Source organism: Penicillium griseofulvum (genome assembly GCF_001561935.1).
Source record: "Penicillium griseofulvum strain PG3 chromosome Unknown contig_6, whole genome shotgun sequence".
Lineage (NCBI taxonomy): Eukaryota > Fungi > Ascomycota > Eurotiomycetes > Eurotiales > Aspergillaceae > Penicillium > Penicillium griseofulvum.
This window is the reverse complement of record NW_024467419.1, coordinates 2,501-14,823: the sequence shown is the minus strand read 5'-3', so window position 1 is coordinate 14,823 and position 12,323 is coordinate 2,501. Positions and strand designations below refer to the sequence as shown.

Genomic DNA, 12,323 nt, shown 5'->3' with positions numbered 1-12,323 from the left:
GAGGACATATCTGAGAACAATAAGTGATGAGGGTATTGAGCTGGGGGTATAACTGTCAGCCACGTCGCGAATCGACGTGATACCTGACGTTTATTTTGTTCGATAGAAAGGAAAACCGGAGTTTCAAGATTCGGATTGTTTCGTGTCGTCGTGTTCATCATCGTTGCCTGACACTTCAATCATCGGGATAGACACGGGATTCTTGATTGAATCAGAAGTCTCGTTCACCCCATCTGCCTTGTCAACCTCGGTAGAGGAGTCTGACGCAGGAGTGTCGAGATGGTTAGATGGAGAAGGCGAGACAACAGTCCTGTCCACTGAAGGAGATGGCTGGACACTACTGCCAGTGGCGACGCTCTCCTGAGAGCTATCTGCTGGACTTCTGATACTCGGACTCGCCATAAGCATTGCATCCAGTGAGTTCCGGGGGTAATTAGTGTCGGAGTCGTCGTGGCTAATGCTACTGCGATCTGAGACTGACAAAGAACTCCGCGAGGCCGCATTCGAGTATGATGCGGGAAGTCCAAGTGCCTCTGCCACTGCGGCCTCCTCGTCTGGTAGCTTCGAAGTACTGCTATCATTGCTAGAGCTGGCGCCGAATATCTGACTGCCGCGTTGCTCGCTCATTTCTAGGATATGGTTGTAGCTGCGGCGTGTTGGGTCTGCACGGCGCTTTTTCTTTTTCTTTTCGCGCTTCGGTGAAGGACGGACGACGATCACCGGGATAGGTGATTGCTGGAGGCAGTATTTGGAGACGGAGCCTGGGAGCAGACTGTGCACGCCTTTCAAGTTGCGCCCTCGTGTACCGACTACAAGCATTGCAGGCTCGTATATCCGAATCTAGGGCAATGTTAGACTGGTAGGTGATAGCAAGGGAGTTGGAAACTTACCATGCGTTGGATGATGCTCTCAACCTTGCCTACAGCAAGTTCCAGGACCAAGCTGATAGCCTTCTCATCCTGGGTATTTTTCTGGATCACCTGCTCAAACAGCTTCTCGGCTTCCTCACGGTACTTCCGCTCCTCGATTCCGACATCGCTGGCTATACGCGAGTCCTTCTCCACCGCTCGAAGACAGACGATCTCGTCGCCGTCATCCACCAGCTCGTCAATGAGCCATTCGAGGGCGAATTCGGAGTAGTCGTTCTGATCAGTTCCGCACAAAAATGTCCTGCTGCGACGTGTGCTCTGGTAACCTTTGTGTTTGTAGTTCAATGTGAGGGAGAAATCGGTCGCATCGAAATTGTCAAATGTGTCGAAAGAGACGCCTCGCTCGTAGGTTCTGCTATATATTAGTACACGTCGTTTCACACGCAGTATTTGGGGAAAACATACTTCGGTGGTGGCGGCGATGGCCCTCGGTTCAATTGGGCAGCTTTGTGTTCCCGTTCCTTTTTTTCCCTTTCTTCCAATTCCCTTGTTGGGGTATCCGCATATGACAGCCGCTTTTCCTTGATGCTCGTTGAACGACTGGGCAGTTGAGACTCTGCAGAGTCGACGCTAAATTGTATCGATCTCCGGTGGCTTTTTGGCTGGACCTCACCGGAAAGGCTACGGGTGTGGCCGGACCCCGCAACTGGAATCGTATGATCACTGGATTCGGGTCCTGCAGACTCAGACGAGCGTCTGGGAGAAGTCGGCGCGGACATTATGAAGTTGATCTTCAATGTAAAATAACAGGGGTATAATGGGTCTGTTGATTATCCTGGGCCGTGTGTTGATGTGAACGAGAGCCAGTAGCACGTATCAGCTGTCACGGGGTTGTTGAGGGTTCCACAGGACCAAGCGGGGATTTGGTATCATGTTTTGGGATAGCTTCTGCAATAGAGATTAGGAAGATTAATGGTCACGCGTCATCTTGCTCAAGCTGGAGAATGACGGATGCAGCGAGGGGTCAGGTTGATTCAGGGCGGTGATCACTTATCGATAGCGGCTCGGAAGCTTAACACTGCTTATGTAATGCCAGCTCGGATCCACGGGTCCGGTGATTGACACAACCCTATATAATTGAGCTTCATTGGTGAACTACTTTACGAAGTACAGAAAAAGCTGTTAAAATGGTTGTTTTTCTACATATGTGATATCTTGATTTGAGTACCAAGCTCAGATAAAAATTCCAAAAATGAAAGAATCCTAGTTTTCCAGTTGTAAGTATATATGTACATGTAATTGAGAAGCAAGAAATAGGGAAGTTCACGAGACCTCGAGTTAAGCAATATACGGAGTAGATGCTAAAATTTATTCAAATACTTATACTCTTTATCATGCTAGACATTTCGAACAGAGACTAAACTACGATATGTAGTATATTTTTGCCCGATGGAGAAACAAGGGTTATTGAAGGCAGAAGTAGAAGATAAAAAACTTTAACCTACAAGATTAAACCCAAAGTATATGCTGTATAACATCAATTTGAAGCAATCGTCGTACGCGACACTCCGTATACTTTGTACAGAGCAGCATACCGCGACATCTCCAATAGTCAGATGATACTCCATACCAAGCCACAATAAAATGACCCACCTCCAAGATTATGCATATAATACTCCGTATGACTAACTTCATCCCCCGTAAATATCCGTAAACTGTCAGATAAGCACAAAGCAATGCCAGATAGGAGAAGATCATTTGCACCAATAAAATCCATAACTAGATCGCCTAACATGCATTCCCAAAACCTCAGCCCCATCCTCAAGATTTTTACTCACTAGCCCAATATGTATCCCGCCCTACCTTACCTCTAACAAAGCCAAGGCATCCACTCTAAGCAAAAAGAAGCGAAGAAAAAAAAATCACCCCTCCATAACCCACTTGGAGTGTCCGAACACGTCCTAAAGAATGAACTAGTAAAACCTTTCAGCTGACTATCAACCCGTAGCGGCATGTTATGCCGACCTAGCCGCGGTGATCTCGCACTATCTGCCCTTGGCTCTGATCTATCTATCTTATCCGGCGGTGAAGATCATGGCGTGCTGGCGAGCTGGAATTTTATTTGGCTGGGAACGGAGTTTGCACGCTCGGGCCGCGGATCGACGGGTCACATGCGCCGTTAGTTTATTCTGCCGGTTTTAGTATAGACTATTTACTGTACTATGTATGTATGGAGTACGCTAAGGACATGGAAAAATGTTGAGGTTTAGAATTTTTTTTATTGAATTGTTTTTTGGGGGAAATAAAGACACTTTCATGTTTGTACATCGGTTGGGATCACAATGTCTTCCCCCGTGTTTCAACGCTCCAATGCAGTCTCGACCTTTGTAGGGAGAGCTGAATGTTGGGCCGCTATCACAGATAGCCAGAGATGAGAGGAATATATAATAAATGCCAATATGACATGGAAATATTGAATGTCCAAAATTGGAGATTCGCAAATGCGACCAAAAGAAACGCCAGAATATAAAGATGGGAGATGTCAAACATAGGCTCGCTTGAGAAAAAAAAAAGTCGTCATAAAAAGGCATCAGGGTATCAAATCAATTATGTCGCTGGGTGGTGGTACACAAGACAGAGAGGTGGAGTATAGTTGGGGTCGTAATGGAGTGGGTGTGTATGATCGAGCTTAATCAATAAGCCTCGATGATCGTCTGCTCTTGTGTACCAAAATACCCATGCTCAAAGAGATGAGGTTGATCAGAGCCTGCCAAGGCAATAGCTGTAGTAGTAGGCTCCTTTTCGTCGAATGACTCCAGTGTAGGCTGAGGCGGGGACGGCGGTGTTGCTTCGTCCTCCGACTCCCCATCCGAGTCAGCCAGGAGTTCAGGCGGTGACTGTCGTGATGGTGAGCGAGTCAAGCTCAGCTCCTCATCCTCGTCGTATTCAAAGTCCGAATCTGTGTCGTCGCCTTCGTCGTCCTCCTCCAGTAGGTCTTCGTGGAAGTGAGCCACAGGTGATGGGGAGCGGCGGCGGCGGACAGGAGTGTTGATGACGAATTCGGTCTCGTCGTAGTCGGAGTCGTCGCTGTCGCTGAGTTCGGAGTCCACATCGGACGCATCCTCCGGGTCCCAGTCTTCCTCAGGCTCTTCGACCACAGTGGAAGCCCATTGAATGTGTTGGCGGGTGGAAGGAGTAGAAGTCTTGGTGGCTCCGCTGACGGTCTGGTTGAACCAGCGTTCTTGTTCACGCTCAGCATCGGCGAGGTCGTACATCAGCGAGTCAAGGAGATTAGCGTGGCCAACGAGCAGGCGCAGGTCGTGGTCTGCCCGGGAAGCTTCACGAGTGAGCTTCTTCCGGGCGGTGTGGGCGAGGTAGTATGTTTGCGTGATGCTCATTTTCTTTTGTTGGCGACGACGGAGGAGAGAATCGAAGTAGGGGGAGGGTTTGGAGGTATTGGATGTAATGGAAGAAGAATCCATGGTGGGCCAAAGGAGCTTTTTGAAGATTATTGGGTATGACTCTTTGGCTGGTGACTCAATTAGGCGTCATCCAGTCACAGTGGATCGTCGTGAGGCGGTGTGATATATATTGATAAAGGGAGATCAACAAGGTTGTTATACATAAAAGTATATAGATGTATATAGATGATAGATCAAGTTTTCAGGGGGACAAGATCGATAGTGTAACGAGGTTTAAAAAGTAGATGAGATATCAAACAGGAATTCCTAGGAAGAAGAGGTTTATATTTAATCTCACAAGGCTACCCTTTTTTTTTTTTTTCTTTTTCCTTTTTTAGTCCGATCTACCCGAAACGGACTTTACGGATGCTGAGTGATCCACCGGAAATAAATGGAGAAAGGGTATACGCCGAGCCCGAGTTATGAATAATGCACTGTTCGCTTCTATTTCCAAGGTTCACAGGATTTCTCACCGCTACGTTGTACATTAACAACAAATCTATTTTGTCTACGTATACTTTGTATACTAGTTACTACTTACTATTACTCTGTATTCAATCCCTTAATGCAGCCCTAGAGTGACTCACCTAGGTATGGTTTTCGGATGACCAATTCGCCGTGCCGTGGTCCGCATCGGAGGATAAAAACCGATCGGAGGATCGGTCGCACCTGTTCCGTCTTTTTTTTTTTTTTTTTCCTCCCTTAATTCCTAATTCCATTATTTTCTATGGTTAAGTTGATTACTGATAATCTTAAAGTTCGTTTTGGATCCTTGGAATTTCAGCTTTAGATTACTTCAGCACTCCGATTTCCAATCATATACCAAATCACATCATGTTCTAATATGAAATAGACCATAGCTGACAATTACTTTTGACATGTTGACATGTCGGGATCCTATCTAGGCATCCAATGAGTTGGCATGTCAGCATGGAGGCTCTTGGGAGCTTGGAAGCCAAGCCTCATTGGGAGGTCAAACTACTTTACGTGTATATCTGTATTATGAAACATTTCTATTACCCCTCGCCTGTACTCTGTACTCCATCCTTCATACTCCTTAGACGAATACGACCAGTGCCCAGCCTTGGCAAAACTGACTGACTAGCATTCCCCAGGAATTTGAGATTGACCAGGAACCCATGCATAAGAAGGCTGTGCTGTGGGGAACGCCCAATCCTAATTGACATGCACAGATCCTCATGAGGCCATGAGGCAGCATAATTCCAGCACCCCTGTATGAGGCCATCACTCCTCGCGTTATACAGCGTTGCCTGTGGACGTACGATGTAAGTTCTACGTTGTACATTCCACAGGTGGAACACAATGGGGCATTGGCAGATCTTATTGGTCCCCACATGAAATATTGCGCTCAAAAGAGAGAGAGAGAGAGAGAGAGCCTGACACTGCGCCCTGCAAGGAGGGGTTAGATTAGGTGTTTCTCCCTTCAAGATACAGGTACACTGTACATTCCTTACTGCATACTTCAAGATAGCGTGGCATACGTCAGTTCAAACCTGTCTTGTTTTTCAGATGTTCCCAATTGAGTGTATCTAGATCTTGGCGTATTAGTAAGATCCATGCGGATATCGCCGAGCCTCCATGGCTCCCAAGGTTCCAAGGTTGCCCCGTGCATGGAGATGACCTAAGCACTCAAAATTTCCCATGTGCGCTCGCAGGGCTTGCTGTTTTGATTCTTAAAATCTCCACTTTAGCCTTACCGAATACGAATGTCTCAATTTGTTCATTGATCTTTAGGCTTCTCTCATTGTTCAATATGTTCCAATATATTCCAATATATTCTAATATATTCTACCTAATTCTTCTACTTTCCAACATCAAGTACGAAATTTGTCCACTTAGGAAACGATGAGGTCAACGGTGAGATCTAGCCACAGTCCAGAACAATTGGATTCAGGGTCTAGGGATCGGGCGGAGATAAGAACACATACAATAATCATCGGCCAACCACGCTGTAGCTGTCGGGCACTTTATTGAACGCCCAATAATCGACACTGGATCCTCGGCCTTTGGTTGTTAATATTCCGAGATCCACTGTGTTTGAAAGGTATGACATCAAGGACTTTTGCTTCGGCCAACGTTACCGTTGGCCGAGACGTACTAGATTCTTTCAATGTCTGGGGCTGGATTGTAAAAACACCTTTTGGATAGATTGGAAATTGGCTTAGGTGACATGATGTGAGCAACCTCGGAACACATTGCATGATGAGCTGAGATTCAGGAAGAATAGACGACAATAGATTATCTGGTACCATCATTTGGTCCAAAAGAGGCAACGTGGTGTACCATCTTTTAAGGCTGATACCAGCGCATAGCTTATGCACCATTTTAATCCCACATTAATAATATATCGCCGAAACATAAAACTATCACACCCTTGCAATGCTTCATTCCTTTTTAGGAAATAGTTGTCACAGATTCCTCCGACCTTCGGCATTAAGACTATCCGCCCAAAATTCCCAGCAAACTCCGTTCCGAGTTCCGTAGGTGGATCGTGCGTCGCGCACTGTGCACTTTATGCTATGCATCCCCCAATTTACGTTAGACCCGTTAAAGCTCTTTCTTCACATAGGCTATTCGCTATTACGGGTGATCGACACATGCAATGATGAACGTGACCCATCTCGGGGTTTTGTGGTCCTCGGAATTAATTGTCTTCCGCACCCAGATTGAGCTTAGACGCTGGTTGCTGGCTATGCGGCACATGGCCGCGGAGCTGGTCGGATGAAATCGTCCGTGTGGATTCATTATTACTCACTTTGGATATAGAGTAGTCCCTTGTGACTCATACGAGGATACTAATGAGGCTTTTTTTTTGAGTTTGCGTTATTTGTATGTTGAATTTCTAATCTTGCGCCCACGGATATTAGTGAAGATCTGTTCAAGTTGGGCTGTTGGCTGCTAACATATACTTCATAGTTAGCTAGAAGAAATAGAGCCCATAGAGCCAATGTATATGTTTCCAAGATTGTGAGAGCTATCATCAGAAACGTGGCTAATTCCCTGACAGTGGAGATGAAGAGTCCTATAAGCTTACCTATCATCACCTGCTCATCTAGGTTTGGTGCCTTGTTAAGCGTCCTATTTACTAGTATTTTTGTCATTAAAGCAGCGCGAAAGCAACAATGACTTAGAGACAACAAAATGCCTTAGTGAGGCTCTGGATGTACATGGGGAGTGGCACCTGAAAGATGTAAATTGAGGAATATATATAGCCGTGATGGCCTATATATCGTTTCGACGAATGGTCGGAGTAAATGAATTATACATTTACAAACAAACGTGGATGGCAGTTCATCTCCTACCACGTTAATTCAGAGCCATCGTGATCTAAGAACTTCCCATTCATCTCGGCAGTCGCGCCGTCAATCTGCCAAATTCCGAGTTAGCAACTTCAATTGCATTTACACCCCCTTCGCACCAGAGCAAACATACCACTTTGATAATTGCACGCGCAGATTCTTCGGGAGGGGTAAAGCGCACTGAAGACAGATCGAATCCCAAACTCTTTGCAACACCGAGACCGTCCCGAGCCATGTCGGTGTCCACGTTTCTATTCACGGAACGTAATTAGCCACATTCGCTTCCCAAAAGGTGGTGTTTGAAGATCAGTACACACCCGGGATTTTGTGCCCAAATAATCAGATCCTTATTGTCCAGCGCTAGCCATTTGAAAAGGAAATTAGCCAGGGCCTTGCTCGCACCGTACGCGGGGATAGGCACTTAATGTGCAGGCCAAAGTTAGCGCAGTCTTTCCAAGGAAGTGTTTAGGTACAATGTCAATGTTCTGCCTCAAGAAGCAGTCCATCCGACAAGACCCCACCGACCTAGTATTGGGGCATTACATACTGAAGTTGTACATGTTCGTCAGACTTCCACCGGCGCTCGAGATGAGGACGAATTTCGCTTTTGTCCCCGCACTCGAAGCGCGCAGAAGAGGGAGCACAGCTTTGAATAGCTCGAATGGGCCGTATGCATTCACATCGATGTACCTTTGGAGCTCAGAGACAGGTGCCTCAGCCAGGCTGCGGGTCGGCCCAGAGATCCCAGCATTGGCAATGACAATGTCGAGAGCACCAATTTTGTGCGTCTTCAAAGTGTCTATGGCTGTGACTATAGAGTCTGCAGACGATAAGTCAAGCTTGACAATAAGCAGGCTGGATCCTGAGGCCTTAGGAAGAGCAGACAAAGACTCGGACTTGGATAGATCGCGGACTGTCGCTACCACTGTGGTGTTCGGGGTAGATAGGTAAGTAGCCACGAAGCCTTTGCCAAGTCCTGTGGAACTGATGAGAAGTGTACTAGTAAGAGGAGCAAAGGTGCATACCGCGGTTTCCGCCTGTGACCAGTACTGTGGTAGACATGGTCATTCGATGCCAGACAGAGAATATGCCAAGGAGTAAGGAATGATCTGTGTCTGAACTAAAATATTCCGAAGGTAGAAGACTTGGAGAGAAGACTTCAGTGCTGGGAAAGATGATAACAATGAAAGGGCTGAGGCTTTTATAGATATGAATCCTTCCACTTCCTTCGCATTTCTGCTTCTAAAAGTCATTCAAAATGCGCATTTATAAGCGGTAACCCACTGCGGACTTTAAATTGACTGTATCAGGGCATCAAATGGTAAATAACAGAGATTGCGGACAACATATCTGTGTTTCCAAAGTCCGCTAGCGGAGGATAGTCCCGCGCTGCGGAAACCCGCAACCTTATTTTAGCCCACGGCAAGCGGTGTGGCTAGGCGAAACCCTAAGTAACATCTTCACAGATAACCGTGGCAAGCAACTCCTAAGAGCGCACACCAATATTGAAAAGTATGTGCGAGGATGCCCCCATCACGGAAGTCTTGTCTTGCATGCGCTCAATCCAAGCGAAGATGTGACAAAGGATTACCCAAATGCCAACGTTGCCTTGCAAAGAACACTGATTGCGAATACAACGGCCGATATTCCGGCCTGCGGAAAACTACTGGAAGCAATGTAAACGTTAATATTGCCGTTGCGGAGCCCTTTGCGGAGGACCATGCCAGTGATTGGCAACTGCAGCGAAGTCCCGCGGTACCGGCGGCAGCAATTCTCTCGCCTTTCACAAATAATCCATTCTTCAACTTTTCTAACGACCCATTCAATCTGGAAAGCATACCGGAAGATGACTTTCTCCGTGAGGTTCTCATGGAAAATACCGTTCAGCAAGATCTAAACGATATCGGGTGTATCACCTCGAGTACAGCTCCACAGGCTCGCGTGGAGTTTGTAGCAAAGAAGTTAGCTGCGATTCCGAAGACATTTTCCCAACAAGGGCAAGCGATGTTTATCCACCGTCGCTTGTTTCAAGACAGAAGTCCTCCAGCTTTACAAGATGCGCTTAGCGCTTGCGCTCTGTATTGCTTAAAAAATACAGAGAATCAAGTGCTAGTGTTCCGCAACTTAGAGCACAAACGACAACAGCTGATCGATAAAATCGACCCCCTTCTTGTTTCCAAGTTGGATCTACTTGAAGCTCTGCAAGCGCTGATATTGTATCAAATAATAAGTCTGTTCGACGGCAACATTCGTCTCAGGGCCCAAGCGGAAGCGGACGAGCCAGTTCTCCTAATGTGGGCTTCGCACCTTAATTCACGCACGCGTGAAGTGCAGCCCCAGCTAGCTCCAATTGAAGCGCAATTTACGCAGGGAAGCGCTTCTCCGAGCTGGCGACGCTGGCTGATCGAGGAGAGCAGCCGACGGACGGTAATCATGGCTTTTATGTTGAAAGGAGTATACAGTTACTTGAAACTCGGCCAAGACACGGTTCCAGACCTACGAGTGAGCTTCACGGCCCAAGCAGCGCTTTGGAATTCGCAGTCGGAAATTAGCTGGCAGAGAGCGCAAGGTGAGAGGGAGTGGCTTGAAGTGCGGGTGACGCATTGGGATGAGGCAATAGCAAAGGCGAAGCCGGATGATTTAGAGGAGCTCGGTGTACTTATAATGGTCATGTTAAAGGGGACAGAGGCAGCCGGGAAATGGCTGGGATACACTCACAATCTTAGATATGGTTTAGAGGGAGCTGAGTACGGTTCGGTATGACTTCTATCTGAATTCAATATGTACATTCTGTGATGGGTTAGACCTTAGTTTTTTGTCGGTGAAACCTTCGGCAATGCTATCGTATAACGGTAAAGGGAAAGGCTAAGATTTCTATTAAAGCCAGGAATCACACAATACGAACGGGATTCGTCTCTAGAAGAATTAGGCATATGGTTGCGGAGATCACGGCATGAAGCCAAGGTATCCTCCGCTAGGTGTCGGATGTATCCTAGCAGTTCCCCAAGGCCCAAGGGTGATGATCGAAACTCCGCAAACCCGCAGGCGCTAGTGGACCTCAGGAAACGGATTCCAGGTCAAGTCCAAAGAAGGATTTGTGGATTCCAGAAGCCAAAAGGTATAAAAGACGGTCCATGCCTCCACCTTGTGACTTCAACCAGCTCAAACAATCAATCCGGTAGGCCTGAAACACAAGAATGACCTTGACAATGTGCTCACAACATGTAGCATCCCAAAATGACCGCCCAGCAGCAATCCCTCAGTCAGTGGGTGACACAGATCAACGATACTTTTTTTATCCAACCAAACGACGAAATCGCCCTCAAGGCTGTCCATGACCAAGTTGATCCAGGCTTGGTAGTCAGGTACGCTATCCTGGCTCCATTCATCTAACAAGCACACCTGACCCGTCCGCATCACCAGGATCAACCACAACGTTTACAATTACGACGAATTCAAAGCAGGCCTCCAATACGCCCGTGCTTCCAGTACATCAATCCAAGACGAATTTTCTGTTATTCTCCAGTGGGAGAACCCGGACAAGCCGGACGGCGTGGTGGCGGTTCTTAGTAAGTGGACGTCCACGGATAAGACATCGGGCAAGGAGACCAAGAAGACCAACGTTATTCTCTGGGAGGTCAAGTGTATTGATGGCAAGAGAAAGCTTACTGGGCAGACTGAGGTGGAGGCCATGTGAGCAAGTTCGCCCTGTGTCAAGGAATATCTATGAATTGGCATGACAGTTCCTGGACGCTCTCTGGTGACCAGTCTTATGAGATCTTTTGAAGTTGAACTGTCGGCAAGACTGGCCCTTTGATCAACCTCCAGCCTCTTTGTTCCCATGGGAACTCGCTTATTCATTCATCGATATATGATAGAAATCAAGCCATGTGATAGTGTAGTCAACCTATGTCTAGTAGTGTCGCATCGTCTAGCACCGTCAACATGAATACGAAACATGTATACATTTCGAAAGAAAGATAATCAATTCATGCTAAATTGGTCAGGTTGAAATTAACAAACATTTGATAGTAAACTGGCGACAAAGGCGCCAAACAAAACACCAGACTCCAGCAAGACACAGTCCTCAAGATTCAGTAGTAAGACATATCGCTTCAAGATTCACAGTAGAACACATCTCACATCTCTTCAAGGTATCTCACTTCACCGCCTCACCGCGAGTACTGGTCCGGCTGGGCCTTTCCTTCTGGGGAACCTCATGGCCTTCACTGGCTGTGGGGGGAACCAGGACTTTTACTGTGAAAAAATTAGAGTGTTCAAAGCAGGCCTTTGCTCGAATACATTAGCATGGAATAATAGAATAGGACGTGTGGTTCTATTTTGTTGGTTTCTAGGACCGCCGTAATGATTAATAGGGATAGTCGGGGGCGTCAGTATTCAGCTGTCAGAGGTGAAATTCTTGGATTTGCTGAAGACTAACTACTGCGAAAGCATTCGCCAAGGATGTTTTCATTAATCAGGGAACGAAAGTTAGGGGATCGAAGACGATCAGATACCGTCGTAGTCTTAACCATAAACTATGCCGACTAGGGATCGGACGGGATTCTATAATGACCCGTTCGGCACCTTACGAGAAATCAAAGTTTTTGGGTTCTGGGGGGAGTATGGTCGCAAGGCTGAAACTTAAAGAAATTGACGGAAGGGCACCACAA

The 12,323-nt window shown here is 46.8% G+C and overlaps 4 protein-coding genes across 4 annotated transcripts; 1 reads left to right on the top strand and 3 right to left on the bottom strand.

Moving 5' to 3' along the window:
* Positions 1–123: 123 nt before the first annotated feature.
* PGRI_071480 (universal stress protein) lies at positions 124–1,648 on the bottom strand (the record flags this gene model as incomplete). Its single annotated transcript, XM_040794862.1, has 3 exons — positions 124–840; positions 891–1,281; positions 1,335–1,648. 3 exons carry the CDS (start codon positions 1,646–1,648, stop codon positions 124–126), a joined length of 1,422 nt encoding a protein of 473 aa, XP_040652539.1.
* A 1,914-nt stretch (positions 1,649–3,562) lies between these two features.
* Positions 3,563–4,351, bottom strand: PGRI_071470 (uncharacterized protein; the record flags this gene model as incomplete). Its single annotated transcript, XM_040794861.1, has 1 exon — positions 3,563–4,351. One exon carries the CDS (start codon positions 4,349–4,351, stop codon positions 3,563–3,565), a length of 789 nt encoding a protein of 262 aa, XP_040652538.1.
* A 3,298-nt stretch (positions 4,352–7,649) lies between these two features.
* On the bottom strand, positions 7,650–8,718 carry PGRI_071460 (SDR family oxidoreductase; the record flags this gene model as incomplete). Its single annotated transcript, XM_040794860.1, has 5 exons — positions 7,650–7,718; positions 7,784–7,901; positions 7,968–8,070; positions 8,198–8,626; positions 8,676–8,718. 5 exons carry the CDS (start codon positions 8,716–8,718, stop codon positions 7,650–7,652), a joined length of 762 nt encoding a protein of 253 aa, XP_040652537.1.
* Positions 8,719–9,174: 456 nt separating this feature from the next.
* Positions 9,175–11,436, top strand: PGRI_071450 (Zn(II)2Cys6 transcription factor domain-containing protein; the record flags this gene model as incomplete). The annotated part of the gene is made up of 4 exons (XM_040794859.1): positions 9,175–10,407; positions 10,879–11,015; positions 11,074–11,343; positions 11,394–11,436. 4 exons carry the CDS (start codon positions 9,175–9,177, stop codon positions 11,434–11,436), a joined length of 1,683 nt encoding a protein of 560 aa, XP_040652536.1.
* Between the last annotated feature and the right edge of the window lie 887 nt (positions 11,437–12,323).